This window comes from Mobula hypostoma, chromosome 10 (assembly GCF_963921235.1).
Source record: "Mobula hypostoma chromosome 10, sMobHyp1.1, whole genome shotgun sequence".
In the NCBI taxonomy this organism is placed as follows: domain Eukaryota; kingdom Metazoa; phylum Chordata; class Chondrichthyes; order Myliobatiformes; family Myliobatidae; genus Mobula; species Mobula hypostoma.
The window spans coordinates 16,379,513-16,405,336 of record NC_086106.1 but is presented as its reverse complement, the minus strand read 5'-3'; the positions used below and the strand labels follow the sequence as shown (position 1 = coordinate 16,405,336).

The window sequence follows — 25,824 nt, the reverse complement described above, 5'->3', positions numbered from 1 at the left end:
TCTCCCTCTCTTTTTGCAGGAGGGAGTTACATTGGCTATTTTTCAGCCATCTGGGACCCTCCCAGAATGTAGAGAGTTCTGAAAATCACGATGATAGGGCTTATGATCTCTGGAGCCATGTCTTGTAAAACTCAATGAATCCGTCAGTTCCTGGTCTGCCTTTAGCCCCTGAATGTCTCCAATACTTACACCCTGCCATGATTGGGACTTTCTTTTATTGCTTCCTCTCTGAGTGAAGTGAGTCACTCTGTTAAAGAGTCACACAGCACTGACACAGGCTGGATAGCCTAACCAGTCCATGCCAACCAAGACCCCTGCGACTGCCTTTAGCCCATAACCCTCTGAACCTGGGGTTCCCAACCTTTTTTTTAAACCATTATCTGAGGGGTCCATGAATCCCAGGTTAGGAATTCCTGCTCTAAACCTTTCCTATGCGCGTACCTGTCCAAGTGCCTTTTAATTACTGTTAATGTACTGTGTATTTGCCTCAACCACTTCTGTCAGCTCACTCCATATACAGACCACCCCCTTTTTTATGCCATGGACCTCTGCCATTAACCAAGGGGTCTGCGAACCCCAAGTTGGGAACCCTTACTCTAGGTGAAAAAGTTTTCCCTTGGGATCCTATTAAATCTGTCCCCTCTCACCTTAAAACTGTACCCTCTGGCTCTTGATTTCCCCAACTCAGGGGTAAAAGTCTGTGCACATTCACCCTATCTGTGCCCTTTGTGATGATATACATTTCACAGCAGCTTGTGATTGAGCCCACTGGGGAAAGGCTATTCTGGATTGGCTGTTGTGTGATGAACCAGATTTGATTAGAGATCTTAAGGTAAAGGAACTCTTAGGAGACACTGATCATAATATGATAAGACTTCACCCTGAAATTTGAGAGGGAAATTGTCTACAAGTGGAGGAAGCAGTACCGTTGTTCCTCTCCCTAGGGGTGGGCATCGTGCAAAGATCACACCAAGGGAACAATGTGCAATGCTGAAGGTGAAAAAGAACTGCAAAAGCAAAAGACCTGCAGAAATCTCTAGAACTTGTTCAAGTCTCTGTTCCGTGTCCACTGTAAAAAAAAACACTGAGCAAGAATGGTGTTCATGGAAGAAACCACTGAGTCCAAAAAAAACCCATTGCTGCACGTCTCAAGTTTGCAAAGTGCCACCTGGATGTTCCACAGTGCTTCTGGGACAATGTTCTTCGGACAGATGAGACGAAAGTAGAACTTTTTATTTTGGCAGAAATGCACACTGCTATGGTTGGAGGGAAAAGGGCATTGCGCACTGACACCAAAACCTCATGCCAACTGTGAAACATGGTGGAAGAGCATCAATGTTTGGGGGTAAAGAGTGGGAAGAAAGGGGGTCTTTTCTGGTGGTTGCTGGTGACAAGTGGTGTTCCACATGGGTCAGTGTTTTATATCTGGGGCCTAAGTCTTTTGCACGGTACTGTATTTGTCAATGTGGAGCAGAGAGTGAGTTTGTAAATCTGGACGATGGGTATGGCGAGGGTAGAGGGGTGTGGGACACATGGTAGAGGAGTGCCAGATATGGGGGTTGGGGGGTGGTTCACAGGTGCAGACACACCAGCCCTGAGATACCAGGCAAGATAATTTGTTTATTGATCATTACAGAGTGTCTCTCTGGTGCTTCCCACTCCCTCCCCCTTTTCCCAACTATGATTCCCCTCTCAGTCCATGATACAGACCCATAACAGGATCACGTTTATCATCACTCGCATATGTCATGAATTTTTTTTTTGGCAGCATTATAGTGTAATACATTTTACTTACTTTTATACCTTCATAGGGTGAGCTGGAGACTGCGGCATCAGGCAAGAAGTGGTGACGTTTATTGTGAAAGAATAGGCTCTTCTAGGTATGTCTGGAGTACCGTTCTTTGGGTTTAAAGCTAGCACTTTAGTACTATACAAAAGTTTAAGGCGCTCTAGCTATATATATGTGCGTAAGGTCTGCACAGTACTGTAGATGATGGAATTGATGGCGGACAATACAAAGACGGGTTGACAGGCGGGAAGCGTTAAGGAAGCAGAGAGGCTGCAGAAGTTCTTCAGCAGATTAGGAGAATAGGCAAAGAGTGTCAGGGAGTGTATGGTCATGCACTTTGGTATTAGGAACAAAGCTCCAGACTACTTTCTAAATGGGGAGAGAATTCAGAAATCCAAGGTGCAAAGAGACTTGGGAATCCTTGTGCAGGATTCCCTGATGTCCAGGTAGAGTCAGTGGTGAGGAAGGCAAATGCAATGTTAGCGTTCATTTCAAGAGGACTAACAGGTTGTAATGCTGAGACTCTCTAAGGCAGTGGTGAGGCCTTTTGGAGTATGGTGAGCAGTTTTGGGCCCCTTATCTAAGAAAGGATGTGTTGACATTGGAGAAGGTTCAGAGGAGGTTCACAAGAATGAGTCTGGGAATGAAAGGGTTATCGTATGAGGAACATTTGATGGTGCTGGGCCTGCTGGAGTTTAGAAGAATTGGGGGGTGGGGGGGCAGGATTTCATTAAAACCTATCAAATATTGAAAGGCCAAGAAGGAGTGGATATGGAGAAGATGTTTCCTGTAGTAGAGGAGTCTAGGACAAGAGGGTACAGCCTCAAAATAGGGGGACATCCATTTAGAACGGAGATGTGGAGGAAAGACACATCTCAAATGTCCTCTTTCTTTAAGGATCATGGTTTCCCTTCTGCTGTCATCAATGATGCCCTCACCCTTATCTCCTCCATTTCCCGCACTTCAGCCCTCACCCCATCCTCCCGCCACCACAACAGGGACAGAGTTCCCCTTGCCCTCACCTACTACCCCACCAGCCTCCGGATCCAGAACATTATCCTCTGCAACTTCTGCCACCTTCAACAGGACCCCACCACTAAGCACATCTCTCCCTCTCCACCCCTCTCTGCTTTCCGCAGGGATCGGTCCCTCCGCGACTCCCTGGTCCACATGTCCCTCCCCACAGATCTCCCACCTGGCACTTATCCCTGTGAGCGTAAGTGCTACACCTGTCCCTACACCTCCTCCCTTGCCACCACTCAGGGCCCCAAACAGTCCTTCCAGGTGAGGCAACACTTCACTTGTGAGTCTGTTGGGGTCATCTATTGCATCCGGTGCTCCCGGTGTGGACTTCTCTACATTGGTGAAACCCGACACAGATTGGGGGACCGCTTCGTCGAGCACCTCAGCTCTGTCCGCCACAACAGACAGGATCTCCCAGTTGCCACCCACTTCAACATTCCCATTTGGATATGTCCATACATGGCCTCCTCTACTGCCATGATGAGGCTAAACTCAGGTTGGAGGAGCAACACCTCATACACTGTCTGGGTAGTCTCCAGCCCCTTGGTATGAACATAGAATTCTCCAACTTCCGGTAATTCCCTCCCCCTCCCTTCTCCTATCCCAGTTTCACTCTGCCCCCTCCCCCAGCTGCCTATCACCTCCCTCTTGGTTCCGTCTCCTTCTACTACCCATTGTGTTTTGCCCTATTCATTCTTCACCTTTCCTGCCTATCCCCTCCCTGCCTCCCTTCCCCCACCCCTTTATCTTTCCCCTTACTGGTTTTTCACCTGGAACCTACCAGCCTTCTCCTTCCCACCCTCCCCCCACCTTCTTTATAGGGCCTCTGCCCCTTCCCTCTACAGTCCCGATGAAGGGTTCCGGCCCGAAACGGTGACTGATCGTTTCCACGGATGCTGCCCGACCTGCTGAGTTCCTCCAGCGTGTTGTGAGTGTTGGAGATGTGGAGGGATTTCTTTGGCCAGAGGGTGGTGAATCAGTGGAATTTGTTGCCACAGGCGGCTGTGGAAGCCAGGTCATTGGGTCTACTTAAGGCATAGGTTGATAGGTTCTTGATTAGTGAGAGTGTGAAAGATTATTGGGAGAAGGCAGAGGAATGAGGTTGAGGGGAACCATGAAATGGCAGAGCGGACATGACGGGTCGAATGTCCTAATCCCACTGCTATCTCTCATGGTCGTTTCCGGTCACCCCTCCTGTGCTCCAATCAATAAAGTCCCAACTTGTCCAAACTCTCTGCACAACTCAGTGCTCAAGTCCCAGCAGCATGCTGATAAATCTCCTTTGTCTGGTCGTATAGTGGTTAGCACAATGCTTTACAGTGCAGTATGTAGCATCCAGGCTTCAATTCCCAGAGCTGTCTGTAAGGAGTTTGTACGTCCCCCGCCATGACCGTGTGGCTTTCTTCCGGGTGCTCTGGTTTCCTCCCACATTCCAGAGACGTGCTGCCGGGGTTACTGAGTCGTGGCCAAGCTACGTTGGCGATACTTGCGGGTAGCCCCCAGCATGATCCTCGCTGATTTGATTTGTTACTTTTCACTGGACGTTTCAATGTGCGTGGGGCAAACGAAACTCAGCTTTTCACTCTTTCCAGCTTAATGGCATCTTCCCTATAATAGGGTGACCAGAACAGACTGAATGTGATGCTCCTAGTGCGATCTCTCCAGCATCTTGTACAACTGCAACGTTAGCTCCCGACCCCTGCACTGATGAAGGCCAGTGTACCAGCTGCCTTCTTCACCACCCTGTCTACCTGTGACCACTTTCAGGGAGCTGGGCCCCTCTGTTCTACAACACTCCCCAGGACCCTGTTGTTCACGTTGAAAGATCAGCACTGGATTGACCCTCCAGCCTCGCTCTTTGCTGTATTAAACTCACAGTAACTGTGTTGCCCTGGGGATATCTGCAGTGACCTCCACAGCAGCGGCTGATGGAAAAACCGATCTATTGCTTTTGTCAGTTCTTGGTTTAGTTACTGCTCAGGTTGATCATCAGAGTCCTGGAAAAGTAGAGCACAGAAACAGGCCCTTTGGCCCATCTAGTCCATGCTGAACCATCAGACCTGTTCTCCACAGGTCCCACACCAACAGCAGCACCTTCTTCCTAATCACACCCATAGAAAGCCTCACGGTTGGTTTGGAGACTACACTAGAGTTTGTCTCAAAATCAGTCTGCCCCCTTCTGGAACTTCCGGTAATGCCCCTCCCTTCACCATTTGCCATCCCCTTTTCCTTCTCTCACCTTATCTCATTGCCTGCTCAACGCCTCCCCCGGTGTTCCCCCCAACCCATACTCTTTCTTCCATGGCTTTCTGTCCTCTCCTATCAGATTCCCCCTTCTCCAGCCCAGTATCCCTTTCACCAATTAACTCTCCAGCTCTTTACTTCACCCCTTCCCAGTTTCACCTGTCACCTTGCGTTTCCCCCTCCCCTCCCCACCTTCTAACTCTGACTCCTCATCTTTTTATCTTCAGACCTGACGAAGGGTCTCAGCCTGAAATGTCGACTGTACTCTGCCTGGCCTGCTGAGTTCGTCCAGCATTTTGTGAGTGTTGTTTCCCCCTTCTCGTGAACTTTCCAGTCTGCAGACTCGCCGGTCCTCAGTCCCACCACTGGCCTCTGACACTTTGCCTGACTCTGTCCTCGACCTCCCGTGTTACCCACGCACTCTGCCTCTGCCTGAGGGAACCGCTCTCTCTAATTGGGGCAAATTCCTGCACGGCGTCACGGTCCAGCCGTTCACTCACGCCTTTCCACAGACCACAGCGTCACATAGAGCACGGATACAGGCCCTTCAGCCCGACTAGTCCATGTTGACCACAGGCCCAACCCAGCTCGTCTCAATGCTCTGCATTCAGCTCATAGCCCCCGAAGCCCCACCTCTCCATGTCCCTGCCCAAGTGCTTCAGATGACACTATTGTCCCTGCCTCAACTCCCCCTCTAGCAGCTCGTTCCATAAACTCAAATGCAAATGTTGTCCCTGGGGTCCCTTTTAAATCTCTCCCCTCTCACCCTAAATCTGTGCCTTCTAGACTTGGACTCCCTTGCCCTGGGGAAATGACTGTACCATCCACCTATCTTCACCTCTCATAATGCTAAACATTTCTTTAAGGAGGCCTGAATCTCCCACACTCCAAGGAATAAAGACCTCGCCTGGCCAACCTCTCCCACTCATTCAAGCCCTCAAGCCCTGGCAACACCCTCATAAATCCCCCCTGCAGCTTAACCACGCCGTCCGAGAGCAGGGTGACCCCTGCGGACACTCCGACAATCTGTCGTCCCCCTTCCCCAGGTCTCCCGTTCCCTTGGACCCCCCTGCTGCAGTCCGAGGGGTCCCCGGACGCGGCAGGTGGATTCTTCACAACCCCAGAAGGCTCTCTAATTTCATTTCTCAGTCACTTTCCTGTTTGAGGTGAGCTCCCGGAAACAGATGTCATTAGAGACTGCTAGGGGCAGGTGGGCTCACCACTGAGCAACTGCACATGGTGAAGCCAGGTCACAGCCCTGCAGCCATGCACAGAGCCTGGGACGAAAACAACAGCCCTTCTCAATGTGACATCTGGTCTCTGTAACCCCCTGGGACAGTCCCACACTTGTGCACCATTAGCATGCTGGTCCTGGACTACCGTTCAGCATTCAACACCATAATTCCCTCCAGACTTGACAGGAAGCTCAGAGACCTCGGCCTGCACCCCACCTTGTGCAGCTGGATGCTAGACATCCTATCGGATCACCAACAGGAGGTAAGGATGGGCTCCATCACCTCTGACCCTCAACACAGGTGCCCCCCCAGGGTTGTGTCCTGAGCCCCCTCCTTTACTCCCTTGACACCCACGACTGTACTGCCACACACAGCTCCGACCTGCTGATCAAATTCACAGATGACATGACTTTGATTGGCTTTTATTTTGGGTGGTAATGAGACAGCCTACAGAGGAGAGGTTGACACCCTGACACAGTGGTACCAGAATAACAACCTCTCCCTCAATGCCCAAACAAACAAAAGAACTAATCATGGATTACAAGCGGAACAGAGACAGGCTTGGCCTGATCAACATCAGTGGGATTGCAGTAGAGAGGGTGAGTAGTTTCAAGTTCCTCGGTATACACATCGCTGAAGATCTCACCCAAACTGTACACACTCGCTCTGCGGCAAAAAAAGCACAACAGTGTCCCTTCCACCTCGGGCAACTGAAAAAGTTCAGCATGGACTCCCAAATCCTCAAGACCCTCTACAGGGGCACAACTGAGAGTATACTGACTGGCTGTATCACTTCCTGGTATGGTTGGGATAACTGGTGTCCCAATGATCTTCCAGACCTTCGTTCTGCACCTGTAAATGTCCTCAATGGAGGAGAAGTTCACGTCCACAGACGCCCTGGGCTGTCCGTAACACTCTACAGTGCCCAGCGATGAAGGTTGCTGCAGTGCTCCGGATATGGGCCTGACCCTGTGAGACAGTTCCCATTCTGTATCACAGGGTCAGACCCATACCCGGAGCACTGCACGGTTCCCATCTCCGTATCCCCTGTATGTACTGTGCGCGGTTCCCATCGCCGTTATCTCTGAGTCAGAGCCATACCAGGAGCACCGTGCACGGTTCCCGTCTCCGTGTCCCCGGGTCAGACCCACACCGGGAGCACTGTGCAGGGTTCCCGTCTCCGTATCCCCGGGTCAGACCCACACCGGGAGCACCGTGCACGGTTCCCGTCTCCGTGTCCCCGGGTCAGACCCACACCGGGAGCACCGTGCAGGGTTCCCGTCTCCGTGTCTCCGGGTCAGACCCACACCGGGAGCACCGTGCAGGGTTCCCGTCTCTGTATCCCCGGGTCAGACCCACACCGGGAGCACCGTGCAGGGTTCCCGTCTCCGTGTCTCTGGGTCAGACCCACACCGGGAGCACCGTGCACGGTTCCCGTCTCCGTGTCCCCGGGCCAGACCCACACCGAGAGCACCGTGCAGGGTTCCCGTCTCCGTGTCCCCGGGTCAGACCCACACCGGGAGCACCGTGCAGGGTTCCCGTCTCCGTATCCCTGGGTCAGACCCACACCGGGAGCACCGTGCAGGGTTCCCGTCTCCGTATCCCCGGGTCAGACCCACACCGGGAGCACCGTGCAGGGTTCCCATCTCCGTATCCCCGGGTCAGACCCACACCGGGAGCACCGTGCACGGTTCCCGTCTCCGTATCCCCGGGTCAGACCCACACCGGGAGCACCGGGCACAGTTCCTGTCTCCGTATCCCTGGGCCAGACCCACACCGGGAGCACCGTGCACAGTTCCCGTCTCCGTATCCCTGGGTCAGACACACACCGGGAGCACCGTGCTGTACGAGGAAGCTATGTAGGAAGATGCAGTCATTGAGAGTTTGCCCACTGAGTTAAAATTTATTGCTCGACAGCGTGAGCATTGAGGTGAGGACAGAGATACCAGCAGTGGGATTACCCGCCACAACAGACAATTCACTCTTGCCCTTCATTCAGCAGTTGTTTCTGCTCGCCTGAACTCTCCAAACACCTCCCACTGGAAACAGCTCACACCATCTTACACTTGGTGATAACTCCATCAGGGTAACGTTTCTTAAAGCGAGCAACAACGTCGGGGTCCAGGAGGTGGATTCCATCCAGTTGGTTCCCGAGTGTGATCCTAGAGTGGGAAGTAGAAAAATCAGAGTGAAACTCAGTCCACACCTTACTATCACACACTCCCGGGGTCAGACACACAGTGAAACTCCCTCCACACCGTCCCATCACACACTCCCAGGGTCAGACACACAGTGAAACTCCCTCCACACCATCCCATCACACAGTCCCAGGGTCAGACACAGAGTGAATCTCCCTCCAAACCGTCCCATCACACACTCCCGGGGTCAGACACAGAGTGAATCTCCCTCCACACTGTCCCATCACACACTCCCGGGGTCAGACACAGAGTGAAGCTCCCTCCACATCATCCAATACACACTCCCGGGGTCAGACACAGAGTGAAACTCCCTCCACACCGTCCCATCACACACTCCCAGGGTCAGACACAGAGTGAATCTCCCTCCACACCGTCCCATCACACACTCCCAGGGTCAGACACAGAGTGAATCTCCCTCCACACCGTCCCATCACACACTCCCAGGGTCAGACACAGAGAGGAGCTGTGCTGACTGAGCTGGGAGAAATCGAAGGAAAACTACTGGATAAAGTTCGTGGAGTACTTTGGAGGTGGCTCTAAAAGTCTCTTGGACAACTGAGTGAGTGACGGCGTTGGCGTGGAAGCTCGGTGTGGAGTTTTACTACCGGTTTGGACTGGGTTTGTTGGCGGCTGCTTACTGTGTAGCCCCCAGCTGCGGCCGCTGGCAACTCGCCAGGAAGCCGGTTCGCTCCAAAACCGGAGGCAAACGCCGTCGTTTCCCCCCATTGACATCGGGGCAACGTTCCTCCTCCATTGTTTTCCTGATTTTTCGTCCGGTGTCGGTGCCGGAGCATCTGGAAGGACGTTTCGGCCTCTCCCGGCCTGGGTCTCTGCAAGTCCGACGGAGCCTTTCCTGGCGCCGAGCCAGCGAGGAACTGTCGACTGCAAACTTTCCCGGCCAGTTACTCGTTTCGCTCCAGGACTTCTAATCGACAGCGCTGTAGGATTCTCGGACTGGAAAGAGCGCCAGCATGCCGGACCGGTCTCCAGGGAGTCGCGGGCCTTCGGGGAGTTACACAAGGGCGGCTGCCTCCCCGGCCTCGGACAACGCCCTGTTTCGGTCGGTGAAGGTGGAACGTGGGGTGCAATGTATTTTGCGCCCTGGAATGACACTAGAAAAGTGTACGGAGGCAATGGAGGACCTTGTGGGGAAAGGTGGTATTCTGGCCACCGAGAAGGAGTTCGGAAAGGCGGTGTTCTATCTGGCGAATGAAGAGCTAGTGCACCGGGCCCTAAGCAGGGGAGTCACGGTGGACAACATCTTTTTACCTATGGAGCTGGTGACGGCCCCCACGCAACGTATCGTGCTTGGGCATGTTAAGCCTTTCATTCCAAATGAGGACTTGCTTCCCCCACTGGCCCGTTTAGGGCAAGTAAGGTCGGAGATCACTGCCATCCGACACAAATTTAAGAGACGCACCCTCCGCACCGTAATCTCTTTCCGGCGTCGGGTTTTCATGCAGCTGGAAAGGGAGGTCGATGTTGAGGGCCGGTTTACTGTCCGGCACGAGGGAGTAGATTATCAGGTGTACTGGAGCTCCGAGCGCCCACGGTGCCATGCGTGCAGGGAGGTGGGGCACTTTCGGAGGGACTGTCCTGCCGCCCAGAACCCAAGGGAGCCCACTTTGGGCACCAGTGCCCCAGCTACCTCTGCCCCTGATCCTACTCCTGCGCGTGCGCCTGTGCCTGCATCTGACCCTGCCCCCGCCCGTGATCCTGCCCCAGCCCCTCACCCTGCCCCTACCCCTACCCCTGTCCCTACTCCTACGGTTGGGTCAGTCCCTGCTCCTCTCCCTGTGGTTCAGGTGGGGGACGGGGTGGAGTCTGTGCGGAGTAAGAAGGTAAAGGGGAAATCCAAACACAGTAAGAAGCGGGCCTTTGAGGCCGCAGAGCTCACGCCCATTTCGCCTGAAGTGGAGCGTGGGGCTCGGGGAGGTGCGCAAGCAGACGGGGCGATGGAAACAGAAAGCGCCGCCCCATCGGTGAAGCCTGCACCTGTGTGCTCCTCCAGCGTGAAGAGGAGAAGGGAACGTTCCCGCAAGAGGGCAGGGGATGTAGATGCGGGGGAGTCCCAGGAAGGGGTGGGAATCCGGGTAGGGGTTGGTTCTAAACCTGAGTCCTCAGATGTAGCCGCCAGTCCTGGGGTAGATGGTGTGGTTGTGCAAAAAGCTTGTGATAGCCCTGTTTGCACAAATGAGGCAGCCCTGGAGGCCTCCACCCAGGACCTACAAGTCAGCGCCTCTCTGGAGGCCAGTGTACCGAATAGTGTAAGAGGAGACGAGGCAAAGCTCTCTCATTCTCAGCACCAGGCGGCTTGTGAATCCCTTGGACCAAAGGTGCCGGGTTCCCCTCTATGCCTGCCCCCTAGGGAGGACGATATTCTGTGCATGTCGACCCCAGCAATAAATGACTTGCAGGGAGTCCCTGGGGATTGTCCCTCCACTGTCGCAAATGTGGATGAGGCTGATGCGACGGTGGAGAAGGCAGGTAAGAGCGAGGTGCCCGCTGCGCGGTGTGGGTCGCAGGCGCAGCCATCTATTGGAACATGCGGGGAGGCCGATGGGGTTTCTGTCTGCAGTGACGGGTTGGAGGGGGACTCTTTCGATAGTGAAACAATGGACATCCTCACCCCTCCTGAGAAGTCCCCATTGATACCTGTAGAGGAAATTAAGCATTTCATTCTCACCTCTGAGGGTGCCAAGCACCGGCCTCAGCTAGCCTTGCTTCGCTGGCCCAGCATGCCGAGGCTGGTGAGGTCCCTGCGAGTCATCCTCGGACGAAAGGGAAAGGGAAAGAGGAATGCGGTGGCGGGGAACGACAGACGGCAACTAAAATCTTTCCTGGATGACCTAGTACGGGACATCAGAGGGAGAAGCAGCCTCGCTCCTACGGGGGATGGCGGGTCACAGGGTGTTGCTGGTACCGCTCGAACCCGGAAAGCAAAAGGTATCCTTGCTTTCTTTCCGGACAGTGTGGTGGAAGGCGCCTCCGCTCTCACCGAAATGGGCACAGCTGCTGAGACCTAGTGTGCTCCCGCCATGAAGCTTACCATAGCTCGTCTCAATGTAAACGGCAGCAGGGGTCCTCTTCGCAGGCATAACAATCTCTCAGTCCTCAGGGATGGGCGGTATACGGTGAGTTTCCTGCAGGAAACCCATACCATCCCTGGGGACGAGTCTGCTTGGCTCCTGGAGTGGCAGGGCGGGGTCTACATGAGCCACCTCAGCTCCATTTCTAGCGGGGTGGCGATCCTGTTGGCCCCGACCTTCCAGCCAGTAATTGAAAGAGTCCAGGACGTTGTGCCCGGCCGTCTGCTCCACCTGGATGGCGTACCATTGCATTTTATCAATGTGTACGCTCCCAGGCGCGGTGTGATGCAGACGCGCCTATTCTGTCAGCTGTCCACCCTGCTCAGCTCCATCGATCCTGGGGACTGCGTAATCCTCGGGGGAGATTTCAATTGTACCCTCGAGGCGGAGGACCGTTCGGGCCTCCAACGCGACCCAGCATCAGCAAAAAAGTTAAAGGAGCTAGTCGGCTCCTTTGACTTGGTGGACAGCTGGCGGAATTTTCACCCCAACTCTAGCGCCTTCTCGAGAAGGTCTAGAGAAGGAGGTTCCAGGATAGACCGCATTTACATCTCTCAGGCCTACGCCTCCCGCGTGTCGGCGTCCTCCATGTGGCCAGTGTCGTGCTCGGATCATCACCTTGTGTGGATGGAATTTATTCCTCTGCACCCTCGGGTGGGATCCGGGTATTGGCATTTTAACAACCGGCTGCTGGAGGATAGCCGATTCCGGGATTCGTTCCGAGCGGTCTGGGTCTCCTGGAAGGAGAGGCGGAGAGAGTTCTGCTCCCTACAGCTATGGTGGGATGTGGGCAAAGCCCACATCCGGTTTTTATGCCGGGAGTACACTAGGGGGTCGACAAAGAGGCGGGGCTCTGAGATTGAGCGGCTTGAGAGAGCGTTGCTTGACCTGGAGTCCCGCCTCGGTCCGACCACTGGAGACCAGCAGCTTTGGCAGGAATACCAGGAGAAGAAGGACGCACTAAGGGACCTGCAGCTTCAGCAGTCCCGAGGTGCGTACGTGAGGTCACGGATCCAAATGCTGCAGGATTTGGACCGTGGCTCACCCTTCTTCTACTCATTGGAGAGGTGGCGGGGAGTTCAAAAGCAGCTAGTGGAATTGCTGGCTGCCGATGGCTCCTCCATCACGGACCCTGATGGAATTAACAACGAGGTCCGTTCATTCTATCGGTCCTTATTCTCGCCTGATCCGTCAAATGCGGAGGCGTGTAATGAGGTCTGGAAGGATTTGCCTAAGGTCAGTCCAGAGGATGCAGCGCGTCTGGATGCCCCCCTGACTCGGGAGGAGCTGTCCACTGCCCTTCGGCAACTCCAGAGGGGCAAGTCCCCTGGTTTGGATGGACTGAGTGTTGAGTTTTATCAGGCTTTTTGGGATGTCCTGGGGGATGATTACAGCCTTGTCCTAGGGGAGAGCCTAGCCACCGGAGGAATGCCCCTCTCATGGCAAAGAGCTGTTGTGGTCCTACTGCCCAAGAAGGGAGACCTCCACCTGCTAAAGAACTGGCGGCCGGTCTCCCTCTTGTGCGCGGACTACAAGATCTTCGCCCGGGCAATGGCCAACCGTCTGGGTTCGGTAATTGGACAGGTGGTCCATCCTGACCAATCTTACACAGTCCCGGGCCGCTCCATCCAGGACAATGTCCACCTAGTACGGGACCTGATCCACCTACTCCAGGAGACTGGGACCCCGGCAGCGTTTCTTTCTCTTGACCAGGAGAAGGCGTTTGACCGGGTGGACCACAGTTTCCTGCTGGGCACCCTGCAGGCTTTTGGGCTCGGACCACACTTTGTGGCCCGAGTTCGGCTCCTGTACTCTGCCGCAGAGTGCCTAGTTAAGATTAACGGATCATTGACAGGACCTATCCACTTCCGAAGAGGAGTGCGTCAAGGGTGCCCCATGTCCGGTCAACTGTATGCGATCTGTGTCAAGCCATTCCTCAGCCTTCTTCGGCGAAGGCTGACAGGTCTGGTTCTGCGCGAACCGGACATGGGGGTCGTCCTCTCGGCCTACGCCGATGACGTAATCCTCATGATGACAGACCCCTGTGACCTGCGGAGGATGCGCGAGTGCCAAGATGTTTTCTCGGCGGCATCCTCCGCCAGGATCAACTGGGCGAAATGGTCCGGACTCTTAGTAGGCCAGTGGCAGATGGACTCCCTGCCGGAGGAGATGAGAGCTTTTGAGTGGAGCACCAGACGTCTTCTCTATCTGGGAGTCTACCTGAGTCCTTCTGGGGAGATCTGGCTGGCGAACTGGCAGGACCTGGAGACAAAGGTCATGGCCCGGCTAGGGCGCTGGTCAGGCCTTCTCAGGGTGCTTTCCTATCGAGGCAGGGTGGTGGTCATAAACCAGCTGGTGGCCTCCATGTTGTGGTACCGGATGGTCACCTTGGCAACCGCTGCCCCTTTTGTTGCGAGAATGCAGAGGAAGCTAGTGGACTTCTTCTGGGGAAACAGGAAACACTGGGTCTCTGCAGCGGTTCTGAGTCTCCCAGTAGGAGAGGGCGGACAGTCGCTGGTGTGTGTACGCACACGACTGGCGGCTCTCCGCCTCAGGACTCTGCAGAGATTCCTGTACGCCGAGCACCCTCCCAGGTGGCACGTGTTGGCGACTTTCTTCCTCCGGAGGGGCTGCTGTCTTGCCGAAGATATTCAGCTACCGCCGGCGGGTGTCAGCCGTGCTGCTTTGCAGAGGCTGCCCGGCTTCTATCAGGACCAACTGAGAGTCTGGAACATGGTTGCCTCAGGCCGGGAATCCCCTCCTCTGGCAGAGGGCGGGGTCCTGGCCGACCCTTGCCCTGCCTCAACGGATGTCGATGCGGCTCAGGTGTGTGGATCGACTCAAGCTGAGCTGCTCGTCGGGCCCAGGCCCCGCAGCCTTACCCGAGAGACGAACCCACACAACTTGAGCCGTCTCTCATCGACACCCACAATCCCATTCAGGGATGCAGGCAGGAGGTACCTTTACGGGCTGTTGCTCCACACCCTCCACTTCCTAGCCCTTGTCCACCGTCCCGACACGCCATGGCGGTCGGTCTTCCCACCTGGAGGTGAGGGGGGTCCCCAATGGAAGTCCCTTTACAAGGGAGTCCTCCCCATGCACCTTGGGGATCTCGGCTGGAGGGTGCTGCATAAAGCGGTGCCCTGCAATAAGTTCTTTAGTCTGTACACAGATCTCCCAGCCGCGTGTCACTTCTGCGGGCTGGAGGAGACCGTGTACCATATGTACGTGGAGTGTGTGAGGCTGCAGCCCCTTTTCGCGTATTTGCGTGGGCTGCTTCTTGCCTTCTGGTTGCATTTCAGTCCCACCCTATTCATATATGGTCATCCAGTAAGGAGGGGGGCACAGAGGGATGAGGATGTCCTTGTCAACTTGCTCCTGGGGCTGGCGAAAATTGCCATCCGTGGCTCCTGGAAAAGGGTGGCAGGAGGTTCTCTCCGGGCGGACTGCCTGGCTATGTTTAGGGGGTATGTTCGTGCCCGGGTGAACATTGAAAAGGAATACGCACAGTCCACGGCGACCGTAGAGGTGTTCCGGGACTGTTGGGCTCCGCGGGGTGTAAATGCCATCATTGATGAGGATGGTAATATATTGGTTTAAGATGTATTGTCTGTTTGTAGTGTAGTATTGGTTTAAGATGTATTGTCTGTTTGTAGTGTAGTAAATATGTTAGTCACTGGTTTTGTAAATATTGTATAGCACCGACATTTGTAATAAAGAATTTTGAAAAAAAAAGGGTCAGACACAGAGTGAAACTCCCTCCACACCGTCCCATCACACACTCCCGGGGTCAGACACAGAGTGAATCTCCCTCCACACTGTCCCATCACACACTCCCAGGGTCAGACACAGAGTGAAGCTCCCTCCACACCGTCCCATCACACACTCCCGGGGTCAGACACAGAGTGAATCTCCCTCCACACTGTCCCATCACACACTCCCAGGGTCAGACACAGAGTGAAGCTCCCTCCACATCGTCCAACACACACTCCCGGGGTCAGACACAGAGTGAATCTCCCTCCACACCGTCCTATCACACACTCCCAAAGTCAGACACACAGTGAAACTCCCTCCACACCGTCCCATCACACACTCCCGGGGTCAGACACAGAGTGAATCTCCCTCCACACCGTCCTATCACACACTCCCAAAGTCAGACACACAGTGAAACTCCCTCCACACCGTCCCATCACACACTCCCGGGGTCAGACACAGAAGTGAAACTCCTTCCACACCGTCCCATCACACACTCCCGGGGTCAGACACAGAGTGAAACTCCCTCCACACCGTCCCATCACACACTCCTGGGGTCAGACACAGAGTGAAACTCCCTCCACATCGTCCCATCACACACTCCCGGGGTCAGACACAGAGTGAATCTTCCTCCACACCGTCCCATCACGCACTCCCGGGGTCAGACACAGAGTGAAACTCCCTCCACACCGTCCCATCACGCAAGCCCGGGGTCAGACACAGAGTGAAGCTCCCTCCACACCGTCCCATCACACACTCCCGGGGTCAGACACAGAGTGAATCTCCCTCCACACCGTCCCATCACACACTCCCGGGGTCAGACACAGAGTGAAACTCCCTCCACACCGTCCCATCACACACTCCTGGGGTCAGACACAGAGTGAATCTCCGTCCACACCGTCCCATCACACACTCCCGGGGTCAGACACAGAGTGAAACTCCCTCCACACCGTCCCATCACACACTCCCGGGGTCAGACACAGAGTGAAACTCCCTCCACACCGTCCCATCACACACTCCCAGGGTCAGACACAGAGTGAAACTCCCTCTACACCGTCCCATCACACACTCCCGGGGTCAGACACAGATTGAGGCTGTTCATATTGAACTGGGAAAAATCGAGGAAAAGCTGCTGAATACAGTTTTTTGGAGGGATACGGAAGGTCTCTTGAACCTCTGAGTGAGTTTTAGTGTGGAGGCTCCGTTTGGAGTTTTTCTGCCAGTTTGGACTGCGTTTCTTGCGTGGCTTCTCATTGTAGCCGCTGGCAACTCTCCAGGAAGCCGTGTTGCTCGGAGAGCAGGGAGAGGAACACCAGTGTTCCCCCACTGACATCGGGGCAGCATCCTTTCCCCGTGTGGTCGTGTTTCCCGTTTGGAGTGGCTGACGGAGTGTTTTAGATGTCTCGGACTCTCGTGGCCTGGGAGATCTTTGGGACCGACGGAGCCTCTCCTCGCATTGGAATTTCTGGTGCCGAGTCAGTAAGGTACTGTTGAGTGCTGTGTGCTTTCCTACTGCCCCAGCAACAGACGATTCCTCTCCACTTCAGCTCTTAAGGGCTATTTGAAACGTGTTCCAGCTTCTCGGGGCACCTGGACCGATGGGTTTTGCTGACGCCATAGGAGCGGGCGAATTGCAGGAATTTCCGAACTCTTCCATCCTGTAAGTCTACTCGCTCCGGCACCGATGCATATATTTCTCACTTCGGACATACTGTTACATGCCGGACTGATCTCCAGGGAGTTAGGCGAAGGCGGCTGCCTCTCTGCCCTCGGACTATGCCCTGTTTCAGTCGGTGGAAGATGAACGCGGGCTCCAATGTATTTTGCCGCCTGGAATAACTCCGGAACAGTGTGCGGAGGCTGTGGAGGACTTGGTTGGGGAAGGTGGTATTTTGGCCTCTGAGAAAGAGTTTGGGAAGGCAGTGTTTTATCCGAGTTCGTGCACCGAGCTCTCAGTAGGGGGACCATGGTCAAAGACATCTTTAAACAGATGGAGCTGGTGACAGCTCCAACGCTACAAGCCATCCTCGGGCATGTAAAACCTTTCATTCCCAATGAGCTCCTCCTTCCCCATCTAGCTCGCTTGGGACGAGTAAGGTCAGGGATAACTGCCGTAAGAGACAAATTTAAGAGATGCACCCTCTGTAATGTAATCCCTTTCTGGCACCAGGTGTTCATGCAGCTGGCATGGGAGGACAACGTTGAGGGCCGGTTTACTGTCTGGCACAAGGGGGTAGACCATCGGGTGTATTGGAGCTCTGAGCCCCCACGGTGCCATGCGTGCAGGGAGGTGGGGCACTTTCAGAGGGACTGTCCCAACAGTCGCCCAAGGAGTCCACCTCTGGCACCGGTGCCCCAGCTGCCCGTCCCTATTCCCGTGTCCACCCCTGCCCCTGTCTCTATTCCTGTGACTGTTTCAGCCCCTGCTCCTGCTTCTGCGGTTCGGGAGGGGAACTTGAGGCTACGCGCAGGGAGGGGACAGCAGGGGACGAGGTGGAGCCTCGGCAGGGCAGGAGGGCGAAGAAGAAATCCAAACATCCTAGGAAGAAGGCCCCAGAGAACGCAGAGGTCACGCCCGCTCTTGTGTCCGGGACCCGCCCTGAAGAGGAGCGGGAGGCTCGGGGAAGTGCGCAGCTGGAAGTGGAGGGTGCTGCTACGTCCGTTACTCCTGAACCTGTGTGCTCCTCCGGCCTGAGGAGGGGGATGTACTCTTCATGCTGACCCTGGTTCTCAGGGAATTCCTGGGGGAACGATCCCTCTGTTGTTGTTCCTGGGGGTAGGGCTGAGGCGAAGGTGGTGTCGACAGATATGAGCCAGGTACCCGCTGTGCAGTGTGGGTTCGAAGTACTCTAAGTATTTTAGTTTCAGTATAATTCTGGAGAAGGATAGGTCTGGACCCAGGGTTGAGATTTTTGATTGGAGAAAGGCTAACTTTGAGGAGATGCGAAAGGATTTAGAAGCAGTGGATTGGGACAAATTGTTTTCTGGGAAGGAAGTAACAGAGAAATGGAGGTCATTTAAAGGTGAAATTTTGAGGGCACAGAATCTTTATGTTCCTGTTAGGTTGAAAGGAAAGGTTAAAAGTTTGAGAGAGCCATGGTCTTCAAGGGATATTGGAAACTTGGTTCGGAAAAAGAGAGATATCTACAATAAATATAGGCAGCTTGGATGAAATGATGTGCTTGAGGAATATAAAGAATGTAAAAAGAATCTTAAGAAAGAAATTAGAAAAGCTAAAAGAAGATATGAGGTTGCTTTGGCAAGTAAGGTGAAAAATAAATCCAAAGGGTTTCTACGGTTATATTAATAGCAAAAGGATAGTGAGGGATAAAATTGGTCCTTTAGAGAATCAGAGTGGACAGCTATGTGTGGAACCAAAAGAAATGGGGGAGATTCTGAACGATTTCTTTTCTTCGGTATTCACTAAGGAGAAGGATATTGAATTATGCAAGGTAAGGGAAACAGGTAGGGAAGTTATGGAAACTATGATGATTAAAGAAGAGGAAGTACTGGTGCTTTTAGGGAATATAAAAGTGGATAAGTCTCCGGGTCCTGACAGGATATTCCCTAGGACCTTGAGGGAAATTAGTGTAGAAATAGCAGGGGCTCCGACAGAAATATTTCAAATGTCATTAGAAACGGGGATGGTACCGGAGGATTGGCGTATTGCTCATGTTGTTCCATTGTTTAAAAAGGGTGCTAAGAGTAAACCTAGCAATTATCGGTCTGTGAGTTTGATGTCAGTGGTGGGTAAATTGATGGGAAGTATTCTTAGAGATGGTATATATAATCATCTGGATAGACAGGGTCTGATTAGGAACAGTCAACATGGATTTGTGCGTGGAAGGTCATGTTTGAGAAATCTTACTGAATTTTTTGAAGAGGTTACTAGGAAAGTTGACGAGGGTAAAGCGGTGGATGTTGTCTATATGAACTTCAGTAAGGCCTTTGACAAGGTTCCACACGGGAGGTTAGTTAGGAAGATTCAATCGTTAGGTATTAATATTGAAGTAGTAAAATGGATTCAGCAGTGGCTGGATGGGAGATGCCAGAGAGTAGTGGTGGATAACTGTTTGTCAGATTGGAGGCCGGTGACTAGTGGTGTGCCTCAGGAATCTGTACTGGGTCCAATGTTGTTTGTCGTATACATTTATGATCTGGATGATGGGGTGGTAAATTGGATGAGTAAGTATGCAACACACCTAAGATAGGTGGCGTTGTGGATAATGAAGTACGTTTACAAAGCTTGCAGAGAGATTTAGGCCAGTTAGAAGAGTGGGCTGAAAGATGGCAGATGGAGTTTAATGCTGATAAATATGAGGTGCTACATTTTGGTAGGACTAATTAAAATAGGACATACATGGTAAATGGTAGGGCATTGAAGAATGCAGTAGAACAGAGGAATCTAGGAAAAATGATGCATAGTTCTCTGAAGGTGGAATCTCATGTGGATGGGGTGGTGAAGAAAGCTTTTGGTATTCTGGCCTTTATAAATCAGGGCATTGAGTATAGGAGTTGGGATGCAATGTTAAAATTGTACAAGGCATTGGTAAGGCCAAATATGGAGTATTGTGTACAGTTCTGGTCACCGAATTATAGGAAAGATGTCAACAAAACAGAGTACGTACAGAGAAGATTTACTAGAATGTTACCTGGATTTCAGCACCTAAGTTACAGAGAAAGGTTGAACAAGTTGGGTCTTTATTCTTTGGAGTGTAGAAGGTTGAGGGGGGACTTAATAGAGGTATTTAAAATTATGAGGGGGATAGATAGAGTTGACGTGGATAGGCTTTTTCCATTGAGAGTGGGGAAGATTCAAACAAGAGGACGTGAGTTGAGAGTGAAAGGACAAAAGTTTAGGGGTAACACAAGGGGGAACTTCTTTACTCAGAGAGTGGTAGCTGTGTGGAATGAGCTTCCAGCAGAAGTGGTTGAAGCAGGTTCGATGTTGTCGTTTAAAGTTAAATTGGATAGATATATGGACAGGAAAGGAATGGAGGGTTATGGGCTGAGTGCAGGTCGGTGGGACTAGGTGAGAATAAGCGTTCAGCACGGGCTAGAAGGGCCGAGATGGCCTGTTTCCATGCTGTAATTGTTATCTGGTTATATACTCCCACCTGTTCATACACATGGAGAGGAAGATAGGGGCTCTATGTGTAGTGAGGGGGTGGAGAAGACTCATTTTTACAATGGACATCCTCACCCCTCCTGAGGTCCCCGTTGGTACCTGCGGAGGAGATCAGAGAGTCTATTCTCACCTCTGAGGGTGCAAAGCATCAGCCGAAACTACCCTCCTTGCACTGGTCCAGCATGCTCAGGCTGGTGAGGTCCTTGCGTGTCATCCTCAGACGGAAGGGGAAGGGGAAGGGGAAGAGGAACGTGGTGTCTGGGAATGACAGGCGACAGTTGAAATCCTTCCCGGATGACCTGGTGAGGGTCATAAGAGTGGGAAGCAGCCTCACTCCCTCCGGAAATGGTGGGTTACAGGGTGGTGTTGGCACCACTCGGACCCAGAAGGCAAAGAGCATTCTTGGTGTTTCTTTGGGACAGTGTGGCAGAGGGTACCTCTGTTCTCACCGGGAAGGGTACTGGTGCTGAGGCCTAGAGTACTCCCAACATGAAGCTCACCGAAGCTAGTCTAAACGTAAATGGTAGCAGGGGTTCTCTCCACAGACATAACAATCTCTCAGGCCTCAGGGATGGGCGGTCTGCGGTGAGTTTCCTGCAGGAAACCCATACCATCCCAGGGGACGAGTCCACTTGCCTCCTGGAGTGGCAGGGCGGGGTCTACATGAGCCACGTCAGCTCCAACTCTAGCGGAGTGGCGATCCTGTTGGCCTCGACCTTCCAGCCAGAAATCCTAAGAGTCCAAGGTGTCGTGCCTGGCCATCTGCTCCACCTGGCCGTGCCCCTGGAAGGTGTACCTTTTCATTTTATCAATGTGTATGCTCCGAGGCGCGGTGTGATGCAGGCACGCCTATTCTGTCAGCTGTCCACTCCGCGGAGCTCCATCAACCCTGGGGACTATGTCATCCTCGAGGGATACTTCAACTGTACCCTCGAGGTGGGGGACCGCTCGGGCCTCCAGTACAACCCAGCATCGGCAAAGAAGTTAAAGGAGCTAGTCGGCTCCTCTGACTTGGTGGACAGCTGGCGGAATCTTCACCCTGACTCTAGCGCCTTCTCTGGAATGGGAGGTTCCCACATAGACCACCTCTACATCTCCAGCATGCCGGCATCCTCCAGGTGACCGGTGTTGTGCTCGGACCATCGCCTTGTGTGGATGGAATTTACGCCTCTGCACCCTCGGGTGGGATCCGAGTATTGGCATTTTAACAGACAGCTGATTCCGGGATTCGCTCTGAGCATTCTGGGTCAGTTGGAGGGAGAGATAGGGGACTTCTGCTGTGGTGGGACGTGGGCAAAGCGGATTCAAGTGCTGTAGGGTTTGGACCGTGACTTACCCTTCTTCTACTAGTTGGAGAAGTGGCAGGGAGTCCAAAAGCAGGTTCTCAGCCTGTGGCCTTCATGTTGTGGTACAGGATGGTCACATTGGCCCCTCCTGCCCCCTTAGTCACAAGAATGCGGAGCAAGTTAGTGGACTTCTTCTGGGGTAACAGGAAGCACTAGGTCTCCGCAGTGGTCTTGTGTCTCCCAATGGGAGAGGGGGCACAGTCACTGATGTGTGTCTGTAAGCGATTGGGGCACTCCGCCTCAGGACCTTGCGAGATTCCCATGCGCCGAGCATCCTCTCGGATGGCACGTGTTGGTGACGTGCTTTCTCCGAAGGAGCTGCTGTCTTCAGTCATCAGCCCGGCTGCTTTGCGGAGCCTGCCGGCTTCTGTCTGGACCTGCTGAGAGTCTAGAACATGGTTGCCTCGGGCCAGGAATCCCCACCTCTGGCAGAGGGCAGGGTCCTGGCTGAAGGAATGGCCGATCCCTGTCCTATCTCAGCGGATGTCGGTGAGGCTCAAGGGTGTGGAATAACTCCGACTGGGCTCCCCCCACACCGCTGGAGCTGCTTGTCAGGCCCCGGCCCCACGATCTCATCTGAGAGCCGAGTCCGCTCAATTTGAGCCGTCTCTCATTGACACCCACAATCCCATTCATGGTTGCTGGTCGGAGGTCCCTGTATGGGCTGCCAGCCCTTGTCCACGGTCCCGACACGCCACGGCGGACTGTCTTTCCACCTGAACGTGAGGGGGGTCCCGAATGGAAGTCCCTTTACGAGGGAGTTCTTCTCTTGCACAATGGGGATCTGGGATGGAGGCTGCTGCATAGAGCAGTGCCCTGTAACAAGTTCCTTAGTTTGTACATGGACCTCCCAGCTGCATGTCACTTCTGTGGGCTGGAGGAGACCGTGCACCACACGTACGTGGAGTGCGCGAGGCTGCTGCCCCTTTTTGCATATCTGCGAGGGCTGCTCCTCGCCTTCTGGTTACATTTTAGCCCCATCCTATTTAGATATCCAGTAAGGACGGGGGCAGGGAGGGATGAGGACATCCTTGTCAACTTGCTCCTGGGTCTGGCGAGAACAACTATCCGTAGGTCCTGGAAGCTGGTGACAGAAGGATCTGCCTGGGCACACAGCCTGGCAATGGTCCATGCCCGGGTGACCATCGAGTGGGAACTGTCCACGAATACCATAGAGGTATTCCGGGAGTGTTGGGCTCATCAGGGGATTAGCACCATCATTAATGGAGATGGAAACATCTTAGTTTAATGTCAACAACAAGTCTAGTCATTGGTTTAGTCACTGGTGTTTTGTAGTACTGAATTTGTAACAAAGGGGCCAGACACAGAGTGAAGCTCCCTCCACACCGTCCCATCACACACTCCCAGGGTCAGACACAGAGTGAAACTCCCTCCACACCGTCCCATCACACACTCCCAGGGTCAGACACAGAGTGAAACTCCCTCCTCACCGTCCCATCACACACTCCCGGGGTCAGACACAGAGTGAAGCTCCCTCCACACCGTCCCATCACACACTCCCGGGGTCAGACACAGAGTGAAGCTCCCTCCACACCGTCCCATCACACACTCCCGGGGTCAGACACAGAGTGAAGCTCCCTCCACACCGTCCCAACACACACTCCCGGGGTCAGACACAGAGTGAAGCTCCCTCCACACCGTCCCATCACACACTCCCAGGGTCAGACACAGAGTGAAACTCCCTCCTCACCGTCCCATCACACACTCCCGGGGTCAGACACAGAGTGAAGCTCCCTCCACACCGTCCCATCACACACTCCCGGGGTCAGACACAGAGTGAAGCTCCCTCCACACCGTCCCATCACACACTCCCGGGGTCAGACACAGAGTGAAACTCCCTCCACACTGTCCCATCACACACTCCCGGGGTCAGACACAGAGTGAAACTCCCTCCACACCGTCCCATCACACACTCCCGGGGTCAGACACAGAGTGTATGACCCTCCACACCGTCCCATCACACACTCCCGGGGTCAGACACAGAGTGAAACTCCCTCCACACCGTCCCATCACACACTCCCAGGGTCAGACACAGAGTGAAACTCCCTCCACATCGTCCCATCACACACTCCCAGGGTCAGACACAGAGTGAAACTCCCTCCACACCGTCCCATCACACACTCCCGGGATCAGACACAGAGTGAAACTCCCTCCACACTGTCCCATCACACACTCCCGGGGTCAGACACAGAGTGAAACTCTGTCCACACCGTCCCATCACACACTCCCGGGGTCAGACACAGAGTGAAACTCCATCCACACCGTCCCATCACACACTCCCGGGGTCAGACACAGAGTGAAACTCCATCCACACCGTCCCATCACACACTCCCGGGGTTAGACACAGAGTGAAGCTCCCCCACACCGTCCCATCACACACTCCCAGGGTCAGACACAGAGTGTAACTCCCTCCACACCGTCCCATTACACACTCCCGGGGTCTGACACAGAGTGAAACTCCCTTCACACCGTCCCATCACACACTCCCGGGGTCAGACACAGAGTGAAACTCTGTCCACACCGTCCCATCACACACTCCCGGGGTCAGACACAGAGTGAAACTCCATCCACACCGTCCCATCACACACTCCCGGGGTTAGACACAGAGTGAAGCTCCCCCACACCGTCCCATCACACACTCCCAGGGTCAGACACAGAGTGTAACTCCCTCCACACCGTCCCATTACACACTCCCGGGGTCTGACACAGAGTGAAACTCCCTTCACACCGTCTCATCACACACTCCTGGGGTCAGACACAGAGTGAAACTCCATCCACACTGTCCCATCACACACTCCCGGGGTCAGACACAGAGTGAAGCTCCCTCTACACCATCCCATCACACACTCCCGGGGTCAGACACAGAGTGAAACTCCCTCCACACCGTCCCATCACACACTCCCGGAGTCAGACACAGAGTGAAACTCCATCCACACCGTCCCATCACACACTCCCGGGGTTAGACACAGAGTGAAGCTCCCCCACACCGTCCCATCACACACTCCCAGGGTCAGACACAGAGTGTAACTCCCTCCACACCGTCCCATTACACACTCCCGGGGTCTGACACAGAGTGAAACTCCTTTCACACCGTCCCATCACACACTCCTGGGGTCAGACACAGAGTGAAACTCCATCCACACCGTCCCATCACACACTCCCGGGCTCACCAGTTGGGCTGGACGTTGTGCGGCCTCCCAAACAGTTCGATTTTGCGGGTCCCTGGAGATAGTCGCTCGATCATCCCATAGATCTCGTCTGGCTTGTGGCTAGTGGATCGGACCTGTGGGGGAATGGGGGAGCTGTCAGTCACAGAGCAGGTGGGACCCACCCCTGTGACCCCAACCCCACAGAAGGCCACTGTTACTTCCCCCCGCCGTCTTCCTACAGCCCCCCACATACACAGAAACACAGGAACACTAGAAAAGCAGACACCTCTGCCTTGCATGATGTCCTATCACTGTCCCACACCGTCTGTGAATCTTTCCAACGTCTCCCAGTGACTGCCCCCCACCAATGACGGCCCTCAATAGGGGGAGAGAGTCCCAGAGATCCCCCTCCCTCTGAGAGAAGGCATTTCTGCCCAGCCCAGTGTTCAGTGACCAGCCCCCTCACCCTTCAACCATGACCCACTGGTGGGAACATCCCAACATCGCTCCCCCACCCTGCCCTTCCCATCACCTCCCCCTCAAGATCTGAGGTGTTCTCTTTCACTCCAAGGGAGACAGATCCAGACCACCTGAGCCCTCCTGGTGGGTTGACCCATCCTCACTCCCTCCCAGAAAGGCACACCAGTGTCTTTCCTTTCTTCGGAGGTGAAGACAAGTCTAGTTTATTGTCATTTAACTAAATACATGAATACCGTCAAGACAACGTTTCTCCAGACCAGGGTGTAAAGCACAGTAGCACAGATAACACACAGTAACTTATGAAGGTAAGGATAAAATCTACAGGTGAATCACACATAAATAACAAACTGCATAAATGAAATATTGTTA

At 53.9% G+C, this 25,824-nt stretch overlaps 1 protein-coding gene across 1 annotated transcript in view; it reads right to left on the bottom strand.

Annotated features, from left to right (window-relative positions):
* Positions 1 to 8,165: 8,165 nt before the first annotated feature.
* mettl3 (methyltransferase like 3) overlaps positions 8,166 to 25,824 on the bottom strand; it is a 44,820-nt gene continuing 27,161 nt past the window's right edge. Inside the window, exons 10-11 of the mRNA XM_063060051.1 lie at positions 24,997 to 25,109; positions 8,166 to 8,453 (exon numbers count right to left, since the gene is read on the bottom strand). Of these exons, the coding sequence (XP_062916121.1) occupies positions 8,342 to 8,453; positions 24,997 to 25,109 (225 nt within the window). The 3' untranslated portion in view covers positions 8,166 to 8,341. The remainder of the gene's footprint in view (positions 8,454 to 24,996; positions 25,110 to 25,824) is intronic.